Consider the following 17,223-nt stretch of genomic DNA (forward strand, 5'->3'; position numbering starts at 1 on the left):
CAACATCTGTGGCCGATTCAGTGGCGACGCATCATGCATGGATGACACATGACACGTCACCGCTGAGGCCAGTCATTGGTGCTGCGGCCACGTGTCCGTCATCAAACTGGATGTTGATGAAGGGAGACCCAAGATCTGCAGTCGCAGTGGGGGAAGCCAACAGCAGGTGTCAGGTAAGTATGATTATCTCTGCAGGGTCAGAATGGTCCCCAGTGCTGAACAACCCGTTTATAGTGGTATTCCCAGACATTCATTAAACATATGCCATACATTTTTAAAAGGTTTGAGTCCCTCTTCTGCATTACATGCACCTTCCCAAAAAAATAAAAAATCTTTTGCAGTTGCATCCAAAGTCGCTTAGTTCGAAACTCCTGATTAATACTGTACAGAGATCCGTTATTGGCGAAGTCGGGCATGACTAAATTAAATTTGTTAGTTGATTTTTAAAGTGGAAAACCACTATAAAACTTGAAACCGAGCTCGCCTTCTGTTCTGAGGTACCAGTCAAGCGCGACTTGACGGATAACTAACTTCGTCTCATCGGAGCCCATACATTTTATACAGATATCAGTACAGCATTAATTCAAAGTTTTAAACAAATCGACTTCGGGTTAAGCATCTGATGCTCGCTTCGCTCATCACTAGATGCTGTAGAAAGACGCCTATGCATATGCCGAGCATACTTACTAGATGTGTCCATTTTCAGAACTCCCATAGAAGTGAATGGAAAGAGTTGCACATGTGCAGCCACCTCTCCATTGACAGCAGGCAAGAGACACTGGTAGATATGCTCTAACTGTCACAATGGAAATTACCCCTTAAAAAAAAAAAGTAACAAATGATATGCTATAGAAAAGAAAAACAACCAACCATATATAAAATATATTCACAGGCCACACAGACTTTGTACAGATTTGTATCTATTAAAGGGGCTATTCAGGAAATGATTATGATGACCTATTCTCAGGATGGGAGCCACAGCGGTCACCAGAGCTCTGATGAGCACAGTCTGCTCCTGGCAGCTTTCCAAGCACAGCGCCATCAATTGTGTAGTGGCCGTGCTTGGTGTTGCAGCTCAGCCCCATTGACTTGAATTTTTAACAGCTGATCGGCGGGGAATGTCAGACCCCACTGATCTCATATTTATGACCTATCCTGAGGATGGCTCATCAATATAAATTCCCGGATAACCTCTTTAATTTCCAGGCACTTCTGCACCATCTATAGCTTCAGACGCATGTGTAGAGCGTTTCATCACTGGAATGAGATTTCCCCCAGAACTTTATTAACATTTCTGATAAGAGAGGCATTATGTTTCCAGACAGTCTTGTCTTCTATTAATGAGGTCTTTGGTAATTTCTTCTGTAGAGGTCCTCTACAGTGGTAAACCAGAGCTGTTTCCATTGAGACACTCCGGTAATCTCCGTAACCTTTTAAAATGGAGTGAACCGACGTCTGTATGACCTTCCTGGGATCCACAATCATCTTCCGAGCATTGAAATAATCCAGTCTGTCTGGTTCCCGATAGACGTACTGGAGGATGTTATATCCCGGGACGTCTTTCCAGGAGGAAATATCAGAGAAGTGGACCTCAATGGGCACAGTTTGAGGAAAAATATGATTTTCAAATAGGAAAATTCCAACATTTGGATTCTGTTGTTGAAGGCTTTTCATCATTGCATCCCAAGTCGTGTGCGAGAACGGTAAAATGATCTCATCAATATCATTGAGCAGCACAAACCTAGTCCTGTACATATTCCTATAAATGCAGTCATTGAGTGTTGCCAACTGACCATAATACCCTATATCTTTGGGGTCAACTGAATGGTGCCATGCAGTGCCAGGCCTGAGGTAACGCTGGATCGGCCAGTCTACCACCTCTAGGATCCCTCTTGCGATATAATACTGCATAGTTGTTTTCATCTGTGGGCTGCAGCTGTTAAGGTAGATCATGACCCGTTGTGCCCCCAGGATCTGGTACATCTCCATGGTCTGAATGAATTGTAAGACATTGCTGTAATTCCCAAACATGGTGGAAATGCAGACTGTGAACTCTGCAGAAAATGCTTTCACATCTTGGTTTTGTATTCGGAATAGAGGTAATTGGGTAATTTTTAGATTTATAGACGTATGGACAGATAAATACTCAGCAGGGCAGTCTGGTGGCATCTTGCATAAAAGGTCTGTTGTCACATAGGGAAAGTCAAAGCGATCGCTATGCATGTCTATGGAAGCCTTGGAGATCTGCACGCTCTTGTCTGTAGGGCAACAGAAATAGCAGTATAGTTCCTTTACCTCTTCATGGTGGATAATGCTGAGAATCCGCACCATAGACCGATGGTCATCTCTGTTATCATAGTACGGCGAGATGATGAACGTCCGGTTGTCGTCCAGTGCTGTAATTGTATCGGTGCTGAGTTTTCCATTACAAGTGGCGTTCTCAATTTTCTTCTTTACAGGTGCAGTGATCGGCAATTTGCTTAGAACCCCCAGTAAAAAGATGAAAGTCGTTGCAACTGACATACAGAGTAGAAGCTTCTTTCGGTATTTGTACATTGCGGCAGGGTAACTTTAGGAAAAAAGCAAAAACAAAAAACAGGATTAGTAAAGATAATTATAACAAGAAATCAAGTCAAAATTATAGGAATCTCATTTTTACTTGTTTGGACAATTCTTTTTTTGTTAGAAGAGTCCCCAAGCAATAATCTAATCTCAATGTGCCCCGATTTTAGACCCCCAACAATCTGCTGTAATAAACCCCGTCAGCAAGTGTTCAAGTCTCCTGCAGCGCCACCACAGGAAAAATAAAGTATGAAACTGTTTTCAGGAAAATCGGTCAGCTGTCGGTCCTAAATGAGGGACTCCCCTCTATTAAACCAGTTTTCTGATTTATTTTTTTATGCTGATGACTTATCCTTGGAATAGTACATCAGTATCTCAACGGTCAGGGTCTGACACCGGGACCTCTGCCGATCAGCTGTTTGAGAAGGCCTCCTTTCAGCTCAAGAAAATACATTTTTTAGAGAATGACCCCTTAAAACTTACTATTTATTAAATCCTTTTATAAAAAAAACTGAAAAAGCAGGCTAACTATACAACAACTCAGAGGGTAAGGCTACATGCACACGACCGTGTGTGTTTTGCGGTCCGCAAAAAAAAGGATGCCGTTCCGATGTATAAAAATATCACATGAACTGACCCCTCAGGTGAACACCGAAAAAAATAAATAAAAAGAGTGTAAAAAAAGCAATTTTTAGTCATTTTACATCACATAAATTGCAACACCAAGTGATCAAAAAGGCGTATGCCCTGATTAATAGTACCAATAAAACAGTCACCTCATCCCACAAAAAATGAGCCTCTACCTAAGACAATCTGTTAAAAAATAAAAAAAGCTATCACTCAGACAATAGAGACACTAAAATGATTATTTTTTTGCTTCAAAACTACTATTATTGTGCTAAAGTGAAATAAATAAATAAGTAGACATATTGGGTATCGCCATGTCCGTAACAACCTGCTCTAAAAAAAATATATATATAATAATATTATTATTATTATTATCACATGACCTAAATCACTCAGGTGAACGCCGTAAAAAATAAAAATAGGGTGTCAAAAAAGCCTTTTTGTCACCTTACATCACAACAAGTGTAATACCAATTGATAAAAAAATTCATATGCACCCTAAAATAGTACCAATCAAACCGTCATCTCATATTGAAAAAAATGAGCCCCTACATAACACAGTCGCCCAAAATGTAAAAAAAACTATGGCTTGTAAAACTGAAACAAACAACCCAAAAAAGTTGTCATATTTGGTATTTTCGCGTCCGTAACAACCTGCTCTATAAAAATACCACATGATCTAACCTGAACACTGTAAATAACAAAAAATAAAAAATGGTGCCAAAACAGCTTTGTTACCTTGCCTTGCAAAAAGTGTAATATAGAGCAACCAAAAATCATATGTACCCTAAACTAGTACCAACAAAACTGACACCTTATCCCATAGTTTCCAAAATGAGATACATTTTTTTCTACTCTAGGGGTGCATCAGGGGGTCTTTAAATGGGACATGGCAACTTAAAATTATCCCAGTGAAATCTGCCTCCCAAAAACCATATGGCGATCCTTTCCTTCTGCGCCCTGCCGTGTGCCCGTACAGCAGTTTACGACCATATATGGGGTGTTTCTGTAAACTATGGAATCAGGGTAATAAATATTGAGTTTTGTTTGGCTGTTAATCCTTGCTTTGTTAGCGGATTTTTTTTTTATTAAAATGGAAAATCTGTTAAAGTGAAATTCTGAAATGTTATCTCCATTTTCCATTAATTATTGTGGATCACCTAAATGGTTAACAAAGTTTGTAAAATCAGTTTTTAATACCTTAAGGGGTATAGTTTCTAAAATAGGGCAATTTATGCGTGGTTTCTATTATGTAAGCCTCACAAAGTGACTTAGATCTGAACTGGTCCTTAAAAAGTGGGTTTTGGAAATTTTCTGAAAAATTTCAAGATTTGCTTCTAAGCTTTCTAACGTCCCAAACAAATAAAATGGCATGCACAAGATTATCCAAACATCAAGTAGTCATATGGGGAATGTAAAGTAATAACTATTTTTGGAGTTATTGCTATCTATTATAAAAGTAGAGAAATAGAAATGTAACATTTTTTACAAATTCTGGGTAAATTTGTTATTATTTTTAAATAAAAATGAAATATTTTGACTCTATTTTACCACTGTCATGAAGTACAATATGGGACAGAAAACAATCTCAGAATGGCCTGGATAAGTAAAAGTTTTAAAGTGATCACCACACAAAGTGTCACATGTCAGATTTGCAAAAAATGGACTGATCCTTAAGTTAAAAAATGGCACGGTCCTTAACCACCTCCGGACCGCCTAACGCACATGTGCGTTCCGGAGGTGGCAGGCTGGCGCACAGTCACGCATATACGCGTCATCTCGCGATACGCGAGATTTCCTGTGAACGCGCGCACACAGGCGCGCGCGCTCACAGGAACGGAAGGTAAGCGAGTGGATCTCCAGCATGCCAGCGGCGATCGTTCGCTGGCAGGCTGGAGATCCGAATTTTTTAACCCCTAACAGGTATATTAGACACTGTTTTCATAACAGTGTCTAATATACCTCCTACCTGGTCCTCTGGTGGTCCCTTTTGTTAGGATCGACCACCAGAGGACTCAGGTAGGTCAGTACAGTCGCACCAAACACCACACTACACTACACCCCCCCCCCCGTCACTTATTAACCCCTTATAAACCCCTGATCACCCATGATCACCCCATATAAACTCCCTGATCACCCCCCTGTCATTGATCACCGCCCTGTCATTGATCACCCCCCTGTCAGGCTCCGTTCAGACGTCCGTATGATTTTTACGGATCCACGGATACATGGATCGGATCCGCAAAACGCATACGGACGTCTAAATGGAGCCTTACAGGGGGGTGATCAATGACAGGCGGGTGATCACCCATATACACTCCCTGATCACCCCCTGTCATTGATCACCCCCCTGTCATTGATCACCCCCCTGTAAGGCTCCATTCAGACGTCCGCATGATTTTTACGGATCCATGGATACATGGATCGGATCCGCAAAACACATGCGGACGTCTGAATGGAGCCTTACAGGGGGGTGATCACCCATATACACTCCCTGATCACCCCCTGTCATTGATCACCCCCCTGTAAGGCTCCATTCAGACGTCCGCATGTTTTTTGTGGATCCGATCCATGTATCCATGGATCCGTAAAAAATCATGCGGATGTCTGAATGGAGCCTTACAGGGGGGGTGATCCGTGACAGGGGGGTGATCACCCTGATCACCCCCTGTCATTGATAACCCCCCTGTAAGGCTCCATTCAGACGTCCGCATGTTTTTTGTGGATCCGATCCATGTATCCATGGATCCGTAAAAAATCATGCGGATGTCTGAATGGAGCCTTACAGGGGGGGTGATCAGTGACAGGGGGGTGATCACCCTGATCACCCCCTGTCATTGATAACCCCCCTGTAAGGCTCCATTCAGACGTCCGCATGTTTTTTGTGGATCCGATCCATGTATCCATGGATCCGTAAAAAATCATGCGGATGTCTGAATGGAGCCTTACAGGGGGGGGGTGATCCGTGACAGGGGGGTGATCACCCTGATCACCCCCTGTCATTGATAACCCCCCTGTAAGGCTCCATACAGACGTCTGCATGTTTTTTGTGGATCCGATCCATGTATCCATGGATCCGTAAAAAATCATGCGGATGTCTGAATGGAGCCTTACAGGGGGGGTGATCAGTGACAGGGGGGTGATCACCCTGATCACCCCCTGTCATTGATAACCCCCCTGTAAGGCTCCATTCAGACGTCCGCATGTTTTTTGTGGATCCGATCCATGTATCCATGGATCCGTAAAAAATCATGCGGATGTCTGAATGGAGCCTTACAGGGGGGGTGATCAGTGACAGGGGGGTGATCACCCTGATCACCCCCTTTCATTGATCACCCCCCTGTAAGGCTCCATTCAGACGTCCGCATGTTTTTTGTGGATCCGATCCATGTATCCATGGATCCGTAAAAAATCATGCGTATGTCTGAATGGAGCCTTACAGGGGGGGTGATCAGTGACAGGGGGGTGATCACCCTGATCACCCCGTGTCATTGATAACCCCCCTGTAAGGCTCCATTCAGACGTCCGCATGTTTTTTGTGGATCCGATCCATGTATCCATGGATCCGTAAAAAATCATGCGGATGTCTGAATGGAGCCTTACAGGGGGGGTGATCAGTGACAGGGGGGTGATCACCCTGATCACCCCCTGTCATTGATAACCCCCCTGTAAGGCTCCATTCAGACGTCCGCATGTGTTTTGCGGATCCGATCCATGGATCCGTAAAAATTATACGGACGTCTGAATGGAGCCTTACCAGGGGGGTGATCAATGACAGGGGGGTGATCCGGGAGTCTATATGGGTGATTACCCCCCTGTCATTGATCACCCCCCTGTCATTGATCACCCCCCCTGTCATTGATCACCCCCCCCTGTAAGGCTCCATTCAGACATTTTTTTTGGCACAAGTTAGCGGAATTTTTTTTTTGTTTTTGTTTTTTCTTACTAAGTCTCATATTCTACTAACTTGTGTCAAAAAATAAAATCTCCCATGAACTCGCCATACCCCTCACGGAATCCAAATGCGTAAACATTTTTAGACATTTATATTCCAGACTTCTTCTCACGCTTTAGGGCCCCTAAAAAGCCAGGGCAGTATAAATACCCCACATGTGACCCCATTTCGGAAAGAAGACACCCCAAGGTATTCCGTGAGGGGCATATTGAGTCCATGAAAGATTGAAATTTTTGTCCTAAGTTAGCGGAAAGTGAGACTTTGTGAGAAAAAAACCAAAAAAATCAATTTCCGCTAACATATGCAAAAAATAAAAAATTTCTAGGAACTCGCCAGGCCCCTCATTGAATACCTTGGGGTGTCTTCTTTCCAAAGTGGGGTCACATGTGGGGTATTTATACTGCCCAGGCTTTTTAGGGGCCCGAAAGTGTGAGAAGAAGTCTGGGATCCAAATGTCTAAAAATGCCCTCCTAAAAGGAATTTGGGCCCCTTTGCGCATCTAGGCTGCAAAAAAGTGTCACACATCTGGTATCGCCGTACTCAGGAGAAGTTGGGGAATGTGTTTTGGGGTGTCATTTTACATATACCCATGCTGGGTGAGAAAAATATCTTGGTCAAATGCCAACTTTGTATAAAAAAATAGGAAAAGTTGTCTTTTGCCAAGATATTTCTCTCACCCAGCATGGGTATATGTAAAATGACACCCCAAAACACATTCCCCAACTTCTCCTGAGTACGGCGATACCACATGTGTGACACTTTTTTGCAGCCAAGGTGGGCAAAGGGGCACATATTCCAAAGTGCTCCTTTCGGATTTCGGATGCCATTTTTTACAGATTTTGATTGCAAGGTACTTCTCACACATTTGGGCCCCTAAATTGCCAGGGCAGTATAACTACGCCACAAGTGACCCCATTTTGGAAAGAAGACACCCCAAGGTATTCCGTGAGGGGCATGGCGAGTTCCTAGAATTTTTTATTTTTTGTCACAAGTTAGCGGAAAATGATGATTTTTCTTTTTTTTTCTTTTTTTCTTACAAAGTCTCATATTCCACTAACTTGCGACAAAAAAAAAAAAAATTCTAGGAACTCGCCATGCCCCTCACAGAATACCTTGGGGTGTCTTCTTTCCAAAATGGGGTCACTTGTGGCGTAGTTATACTGCCCTGGCAATTTAGGGGCCCAAATGTGTGAGAAGAACTTTGCAATCAAAATGTGTAAAAAATGACCGGTGAAATCCGAAAGGTGCACTTTGGAATATGTACCCCTTTGCCCACCTTGGCAGCAAAAAAGTGTCACACATCTGGTATCGCCGTACTCAGGAGAAGTTGGGGAATGTGTTTTGGGGTGTCATTTTACATATACCCATGCTGGGTGAGAAAAATATCTTGGTCAAATGCCAACTTTGTATAAAAAAATGGGAAAAGTTGTCTTTTGCCAAGATATTTCTCTCATCCAGCATGGGTATATGTAAAATGACACCCCAAAACACATTCCCCAACTTCTCCTGAGTACGGCGATACCAGATGTGTCACACTTTTTTGCTGCCAAGGTGGGCAAAGGGGCACATATTCCAAAGTGCACCTTTCAGATTTTGCAGGCCATTTTTTACAGATTTTGATTGCAAAGTTCTTCTCACACATTTGGGCCCCTAAATTGCCAGGGCACTATAACTACGCCACAAGTGACCCCATTTTGGAAAGAAGACACCCCAAGGTATTCCGTGAGGGGCATGGCGAGTTCCTAGAATTTTTTATTTTTTGTCGCAAGTTAGTGGAATATGAGACTTTGTAAGGAAAAAAGAGAAAAAAAAAAAATCATCATTTTCCGCTAACTTGTGACAAAAAATAAAAAATTCTAGGAACTCGCCATGCCCCTCACGGAATACCTTGGGGTGTCTTCTTTCCAAAATGGGGTCACTTGTGGCGTAGTTATACTGCCCTGGCAATTTAGGGGCCCAAATGTGTGAGAAGTACCTTGCAATCAAAATGTGTAAAAAATGGCCTGCAAAATCTGAAAGGTGCACTTTGGAATATGTGCCCCTTTGCCCACCTTGGCAGCAAAAAAGTGTGACACATCTGGTATCGCCGTACTCAGGAGAAGTTGGGGAATGTGTTTTGGGGTGTCATTTTACATATACCCATGCTGGATGAGAGAAATATCTTGGCAAAAGACAACTTTTCCCATTTTTTTATACAAAGTTGGCATTTGACCAAGATATTTTTCTCACCCAGCATGGGTATATGTAAAATGACACCCCAAAACACATTCCCCAACTTCTCCTGAGTACGGCGATACCAGATGTGTCACACTTTTTTGCTGCCAAGGTGGGCAAAGGGGCACATATTCCAAAGTGCACCTTTTGGATTTCACCGGTCATTTTTTACACATTTTGATTGCAAAGTTCTTCTCACACATTTGGGCCCCTAAATTGCCAGGGCAGTATAACTACGCCACAAGTGACCCCATTTTGGAAAGAAGACACCCCAAGGTATTCCGTGAGGGGCATGGCGAGTTCCTAGAATTTTTTATTTTTTGTCGCAAGTTAGTGGAATATGAGACTTTGTAAGAAAAATAAAAAAAATAAAAATCATCATCATTTTCCGCTAACTTGTGACAAAAAATAAAAAGTTCTATGAACTCACTATGCCCATCAGCGAATACCTTAGGGTGTCTACTTTCCGAAATGGGGTCATTTGTGGGGGTTTTCTACTGTTTGGGCATTGTAGAACCTCAGGAATCATGACAGGTGCTCAGAAAGTCAGAGCTGTTTCAAAAAGCGGAAATTCACATTTTTGTACCATAGTTTGTAAACGCTATAACTTTTACCCAAACCATTTTTTTTTTGCCCAAACATTTTTTTTTTATCAAAGACATGTAGAACAATAAATTTGGCGAAAAATTTATATATGGATGTCGTTTTTTTTGCAAAATTTTACAGCTGAAAGTGAAAAATGTCATTTTTTTGCTAAAAAATCGTTACATTTTGATTAATAACAAAAAAAGTAAAAATGTCAGCAGCAATAAAATACCACCAAATGAAAGCTCCATTAGTGAGAAGAAAAGGAGGTAAAATTCATTTGGGTGGTAAGTTGCATGACCGAGCGATAAACGGTGAAAGGAGTGTAGTGCCGAAGTGTAAAAAGTGCTCTGGTCATGAAGGGGGTTTCACCTAGCGGGGCTGAAGTGGTTAAGTGGTTAAACATGTGCTCCATGGCTCCATGGACAATGCTACTAAGACTACATGCACACAACCGTTGTGTGTTTTGCGGTCCGCACATGGCGGATCCGCAAAACATGGATGGCGTCCGTCCGCGTTCCGCAATTTGTGTAACGGCACGGACAGCCATTAATATACAGTCGGGTCCATAAATATTGGGACAGTGACACAATTCTAAAATTTTGGGCTCTATACACCACCACAATAGATTTGAAATCAAACTAATGAAATGAAACAAGATGTGCTTTACCTGCAGACTGTCAGCTGTAATGTGAGGGGATTTACATCCAAATCAGGTGAACGGTGTAGGAATTACAACACTTTGCATCTGTGCCTCCCACTTGTTAACGAACCAAAAGTAATGGGACAGAATAATAATCCTCATAAATCAAACTTTCACTTTTTTATATATGGTTGCAAATCCTTTGCAGTCAATTACAGCCTGAAGTCTGGAACACATAGACATCACCAGAAGCTGGGTTTCATCCCTGGTAATGCTCTGCCAGGCCTCTACTGCAACTGTCTTCAGTTCCTGCTTGTTCTTGGGGCATTTTCCCTTCAGTTTTGTCTTCAGCAAGTGAAATGCAGCTCAATCGGATTCAGGTCAGGTGATTGACTTGGCCATTGCATAACAGTCAGTGGAGTCGCCGGGGGGGGGCAGAAGGGGCTACGGTCCCCCCTACATCACGCTGTGCCCCCCCAAGTGAGCCGCCGCAGTCGGGCACAGGGAGATGAGCTCTGTAACAGATCTCCTGGCACCCCGACCCGGTACCTCCGTCGAATGATGCTCCTAGTGCTTCCTGAGGACTCCAAGCACTCCACTTGACACCGTAAGCACTGCAGACCCCACGAACCGCCGAAGCTTGGTTGAGGTCTCACGACTCCTACCCACCCTGGACCTACAACAAGGCTCCAGGCTCCAGTGGGTGAACCTCTCCTAAATCCAGAGAGCAGGAACAGCTCTTACAAGAGCTAGTAGTTACAGCCAGGGGAGTATAGCAAATCTTCAGCGTATAGCAATCCCCACACACATGAGACGAGGCTCTATGTTGAATGTAAAACAGCAACTCTTTATTTGGACACACAAGCATTGATTTATACACATTTTCCAACAAGGTTACCACCCACAGGGTTTTGTAAAAACAGCCAATACCCACGTACAATACACTCAGACACGCCCACACAAAATCATCCCCTCTGCCTGTGATACAATTACCCCACACTGGGTTGATGCAATCATCACAGGCAGGAGAATACACAATAGTCTTCTGTCCTGGAGACAACCGAGACGTAATTGAATTATCTCTCAGGACAAAGGGACATTGCCACTACACACAGAGAGACAATGGAAGAGACCTCACTACTCAACGTATACAATGTCCCACCTTTTACAATACAAAGACATTTAACATCCCAAAGTGGCACGAATTAGACCAGGGGTTCAAGTTAGTACAAGTCCTTTGAGAACAAAGGAGGCCTGGCTGATGAGAGGGCCCGTAATCCAGAGGCAGGAGGCGAGCAAACAGCCCCCTCCAAAACACCGTGGCGAAGTGGCTTTTGCCACAAGCGCTTCCATTGCGCTCATCTCCATAGTAATCTGCCTGTGCTGAGGCGGGGAAGGAGAGGGGGGGCGTGTTCCTTCCCCTTCCTCTGATAGGCTGCTGGCACTAGGCTGGCAGCCTATCGGAGGTCGGCGCAGGCGGCGCGATGACGTCACCGCGCTGCCTGAACCATACAGCGTGGGACACAGGCCAGAAGAGGCCTGCATCGCATCGCTGACATGGAGGTAATGTGTTTTTTTTTTTTTTACAATAGTTTTGCAGGCACATTAAGGGGGCTCCTGTTACTGGCACATGATGGGGGGCTTATTACTGGCACATGATGGGGTGGCTTAATACTGGCACATGATGGGGGGCTTATTACTGGCACTTGATGGGGGGGCTTATTACTGGCACATGATGGGGGGGCTTATTACTGGCACATGATGGGGGGCTTATTACTGGCACATGATGGGGGGCTTATTACTGGCACATGATGGGGGGCTTATTACTGGCACATGATGGGGGGCTTATTACTGGCACATGATGGGGGGGCTTATTACTGGCACATGATGGGGGGCTTATTACTGGCACATGATGAGGGGCTTATTACTGGCACATGATGGGCTCTTGTTACTGGCACGTGATGGGGGCTCTTGTTACTGGCACGTGATGGGGGCTCTTGTTACTGGCACGTGATGGGGCTCTTGTTACTGGCACGTGATGGGGGCTCTTGTTACTGGCACGTGATGGGGGCTCTTGTTACTGGCACGTGATGGGGGGCTCTTGTTACTGGCACGTGATGGGGGGCTCTTGTTACTGGCACGTGATGGGGGGCTCTTGTTACTGGCACGTGATGGGGGGCTCTTGTTACTGGCACGTGATGGGGGGCTCTTGTTACTGGCACGTGATGGGGGCTCTTGTTACTGGCACGTGATGGGGGGCTCTTGTTACTGGCACGTGATGGGGGGCTCTTGTTACTGGCACGTGATGGGGGGCTCTTGTTACTGGCACGTGATGGGGGGCTCTTGTTACTGGCACGTGATTGGGGGGCTCTTCTTACTGGCACGTTATTGGGGGCACTTATTACTGGCACGTTATTGGTGGGCACTATAGGGTCATCTACTGAGGCCACAAAGAAGGGGTATTTTATATGGGGGGCTCTGTACAGTAGCATTTTATACTGTGACACATTATGGTGGGTACTATGGGCAAGGGGGGGAGAGGAGTACTATGGAGTCATCTACAGGGGGCACCAAGAAGGGGTATTTTATATTTGCAAATTATGGGGGACACTGAGGGAATCTACTGGGGCACGATATATGGGGCATTTTATACTGGTACATGAAGGGAGGAGAGGAGCACTGTGGGGCCATTTACTGAGGGCACTATATAGGGGTATTTAATACTGGCACATTATGGGGGACATTAGCTCAACTGGGGGCATTACAAGGGGGTATTTTTTGCATTGTCACATTATAAGGTTTATTTCTCCCTCATGGTATGACCCCCTAGTAGCAGCACCAGCCTCTCCCTGCTCTGCTATCCCTCTGCCACTTCTCCAAATCCTTATTATGAAATCTTTCTCATTAGGATAAAACACATCAGCTCTGCCGAGCCTCCGGCCAAAGTGTTGAAGTGGTGTCTGAGATCCCCAAGGGCCAAGCCAAGTAATTGTAAGTTTTCATGTGAAATATGTTTGTTATACACATATAGCCTACACTGTGCCACACGATATACAGAATACCTCTACACTGTGCCACACAATATACAGTATACCTCTACACTGTGTAGTCTGTTCTATAAGCACCCTTGTTCTGTGGTGGCGGACAGAAAATAATCTGGAAGTGCCCCTCCCGAGACCAGGCTCTGGATCCGCCACTGGTCTGGACCGCTCACAGGAGTGTACATTTCTTCTAAACTGTAATCCGTATGCTCTGACCTGCAGAAATCAGCATTTGCTCTGTAACAACTAACAGGCAGTGCCTGTAGGCTGTAGCCTGGCTCTGTTACGGAAGCTAGCCGAGTGGTGTAAAGTTAAGGTACTAGTAGAGATGAGCTAACCCAAAAACAAAACCAATAACCCCAAAGAAAAGTGGGAGACACACATACAGTACAGACCAAAAGTTTGGACACACCTTTTCATTCAAAGAGTTTTCTTTATTTTCATGACTATGAAAATTGTAGATTCACACTGAAGGCATCAAAACTATGAATTAACACATGTGGAATTATATACATAAGTGTGAAACAACTGAAAATATGTCATATTCTAGGTTCTTCAAAGTAGCCACCTTTTGCTTTGATTACTGCTTTGCACACTTTTGGCATTCTCTTGATGAGCTTCAAGAGGTAGTCGCCTCTGTTAGAATTTGTATTATGGCAAGAAAAAAGCAGCTAACAGTCTATTCAGTAGGACTATCAGCTGTGTATCCACCTGACTTCTACACAACGCAACTGATGGTCCCAACCCCATTTATGAGGCAAGAAATCCCACTTATTAAACCCGACAGAGCACACCTGTGAAGTGAAGACCATTTCAGGTGACTACCTCTTGAAGCTCATCAAGAGAATGGCAAGAGTGTGCAAAGCAGTAATCAAAGCAAAAGGTGGCTACTTTGAAGAACCTAGAATATGACCTTTTCAGCTGTTTCACACTTTTTTGTTATGTATATAATTCCACATGTGTTAATTCATAGTTTTGATGCCTTCCGTGTGAATCTACAATTTTCTTAGTCATGAAAATAAAGAAAACTCTTTGAATGAGAAGGTGTGTCCAAACTTTTGGTCTGTACTGTATAAAATACATATTAAGACATAATCACATAACAAGCAATATATGAAACTTAAGGAACAAGTGTACAGGAGTGGGGGGAGACCTCATGTAAGGAGGTCAGATACAACCTCTCTCCCAAACACCCAGCTGGCAGGAAAAAAAGATGTCACAGCTCTAGGTATTGTGGGGATTCGCTTTGGTAGGCAGGGTAAGCGGACGCAGTACAGAGGCAAAAAACAAGGTTTAAATCAAAGTTCAGTGTTTATTCACACATAGCCAGAAAACAAGCCAAAAGAAAGTGTTCAGTCTTGGTGCCTGTTCACACCACACAAAGTTCACAGTGCAAAAAGACGTCACCTGGTCAGCAGATGATTTTCACCCAGAGTCCGCAGCAGTCTTTAGTGGCCTGTTTCCCCAGCCTATGGCTCACACAAACAGATCCCTCAGTGTCTCAAACCACAGACTCCTCAGCTCCTCTGTCATGGAGGATAATTCTCCACCTGAACATGCTGGCTGGGTTTTTTATATTCCAGCCAAAACCCGGCCTGGAACCGTGGGAAACAGCCACCCACCCTGCTCTTTGGCTGCTCCCAATAAGAACCGGCCCGGATTGGCTTTACAGCCATTCTAACAGTTGAAGTGTCAGATTGCACTACAGACCTGACACTTCAGGAAAAAACCCGGTTCTTACCTCACCGAGGCCAGGAACCTCGGTGACACGTATCTTCCGTCAAAGACGGCTCCTTGTTCCTTCTTACAGTATACATCAGCATGAAAATTGTGAGAACTGTAGGGTCACTCAAAGTAACATGTACTGGTATGTATGTTGCATGCACAGAAAGATAAATGAAAAAATTTACAAATAGCACAAGGCAAACTAGCCCACCCAAAAACTTGGGATGGCCGCATAAGGTATGCACATAGCCCCGGGTCCGATCACATGACACGCACGTCAGCCGGCCCTGAGACAGCCAGGTATAGGAGCGTCACTACAATGCCAGCCAGACAGCGAACCAGAGTGATGCGTATATGCCAGGTGGAGACAATGTATGGAGGACAGTGGAAAGATAACCACATATGAAGGACAATATATGGGGGGCACAAAGATAAAAATTGTCAATAGTCATCTCAATCGAACAGCATATCAGGGTAATATATACAGGCAGAGCAGCATAGTATAGAGCCCCCTATAGCCTTCACCATTAGCGATCTATGCACAACCCCATAAACAAACCCCTTCTATATTGCTATAGCACAAAAAAAAACACTGTATTGTGTAATATTGTAACTTTATAAAAATGGATCCATTGATCCATAAGTCAAAAATGGTAATAGAAACCTATGCCATCAGTGAGAACATGACCCTAGACCAAAAAAGTGATGAATACAAAAACTAATATATAAATAAAATCAAGCAGCAGTGAACATGTAATATTATAATAATCACAATATTTGCTAAAGTGAATACACTGAAAAATAAATAAATAAAATAAATACCCCTCACAACTAAGAAATAGGGATATGGATGCTGACGCATCAAAGGAAGGGGAATAACACCCCCCCCCCCCCCCACCACACAAACACGCACATACACACACACATACATATCCCTATAATGTGAATTCATGTAGTGGAAACATATTTCATGTACATAGATATGTGCCAAAGTAGTAATAATAAATAATTATGCATAATCATAATCCATATAAGTGATAAGATATGATGTTCATAAAAATTATGAACTCATATAAAGTGCACTGTGCAATGAAGCCCTGAGCCTCAGAGCCAAAACAAATACTACCCATACATTCAAGCTTAAAGTCACCTACTAATCTGGCCGCACAGATCAACCCATACAGAAAATAGAATACAGGACACAGCAATGTTTTGGAGTGAATATTCTGATGTTGGTAGACAGTATCTGTTGTTTCATAGGGCATATTCTATTCTGCATCATAACACAAAGAAAGCCTCCAAAAGGACCACACCATCGCAGCAATCAAGTATACTGTGAAAATACAGATAACATCAATGAATACATGATAAAAACAACGAAAATATAGTAAAATAAAAAGCACGATATATAGAAAGGACTTGAAGCTAGCCGTCTCATTGAGACCTTTTAGGGATCTCACTCTTAAGCAACACAATCCACTTCTCCAGCTGCAAAAGGCGTTTCTTGATATCTCCTCCACGGCACCCCAAAGACACCCTATCAATACCCATACATTGTAGCCCACGAGGGTCCCCCCTGTGGTGATCCCTAAAATGTAGGGCTATGGGTTGGAACTGGCTCCCCTCCTCTTGTGTAGTAGTGGCTGCCTGCCGGATTTTGCTTGCATGTTCAAAAATCCTAACACGCAACTCCCTGGTGGTCATCCCAACATACAGGAGCTTGCAAGGGCAGGTGATAAGATAAATCACAGAGGCAGTCCTGCATGTGATATGCTGCACAATTTGGTATTCACATCTGCCCTCGAAGTCCCCAAATGTAGAAGACCGGATCATATACCTACACGCCTGACAGTTATTACACGGATAGGAGC

The 17,223-nt window shown here is 43.7% G+C and overlaps 1 protein-coding gene across 2 annotated transcripts in view; it reads right to left on the bottom strand.

Annotated features, from left to right (window-relative positions):
* Positions 1–350: 350 nt before the first annotated feature.
* LOC122919363 overlaps positions 351–17,223 on the bottom strand; it is a 58,135-nt gene continuing 41,262 nt past the window's right edge. For both annotated transcript variants that reach the window (XM_044268341.1, XM_044268342.1), the window contains exon 2: positions 351–2,569. In XM_044268341.1, the coding sequence (XP_044124276.1) occupies positions 1,255–2,569 (1,315 nt within the window). In that variant the 3' untranslated portion in view covers positions 351–1,254. The remainder of the gene's footprint in view (positions 2,570–17,223) is intronic.

Source organism: Bufo gargarizans, chromosome 9 (genome assembly GCF_014858855.1).
Source record: "Bufo gargarizans isolate SCDJY-AF-19 chromosome 9, ASM1485885v1, whole genome shotgun sequence".
Taxonomy (NCBI): Eukaryota; Metazoa; Chordata; class Amphibia; order Anura; family Bufonidae; genus Bufo; species Bufo gargarizans.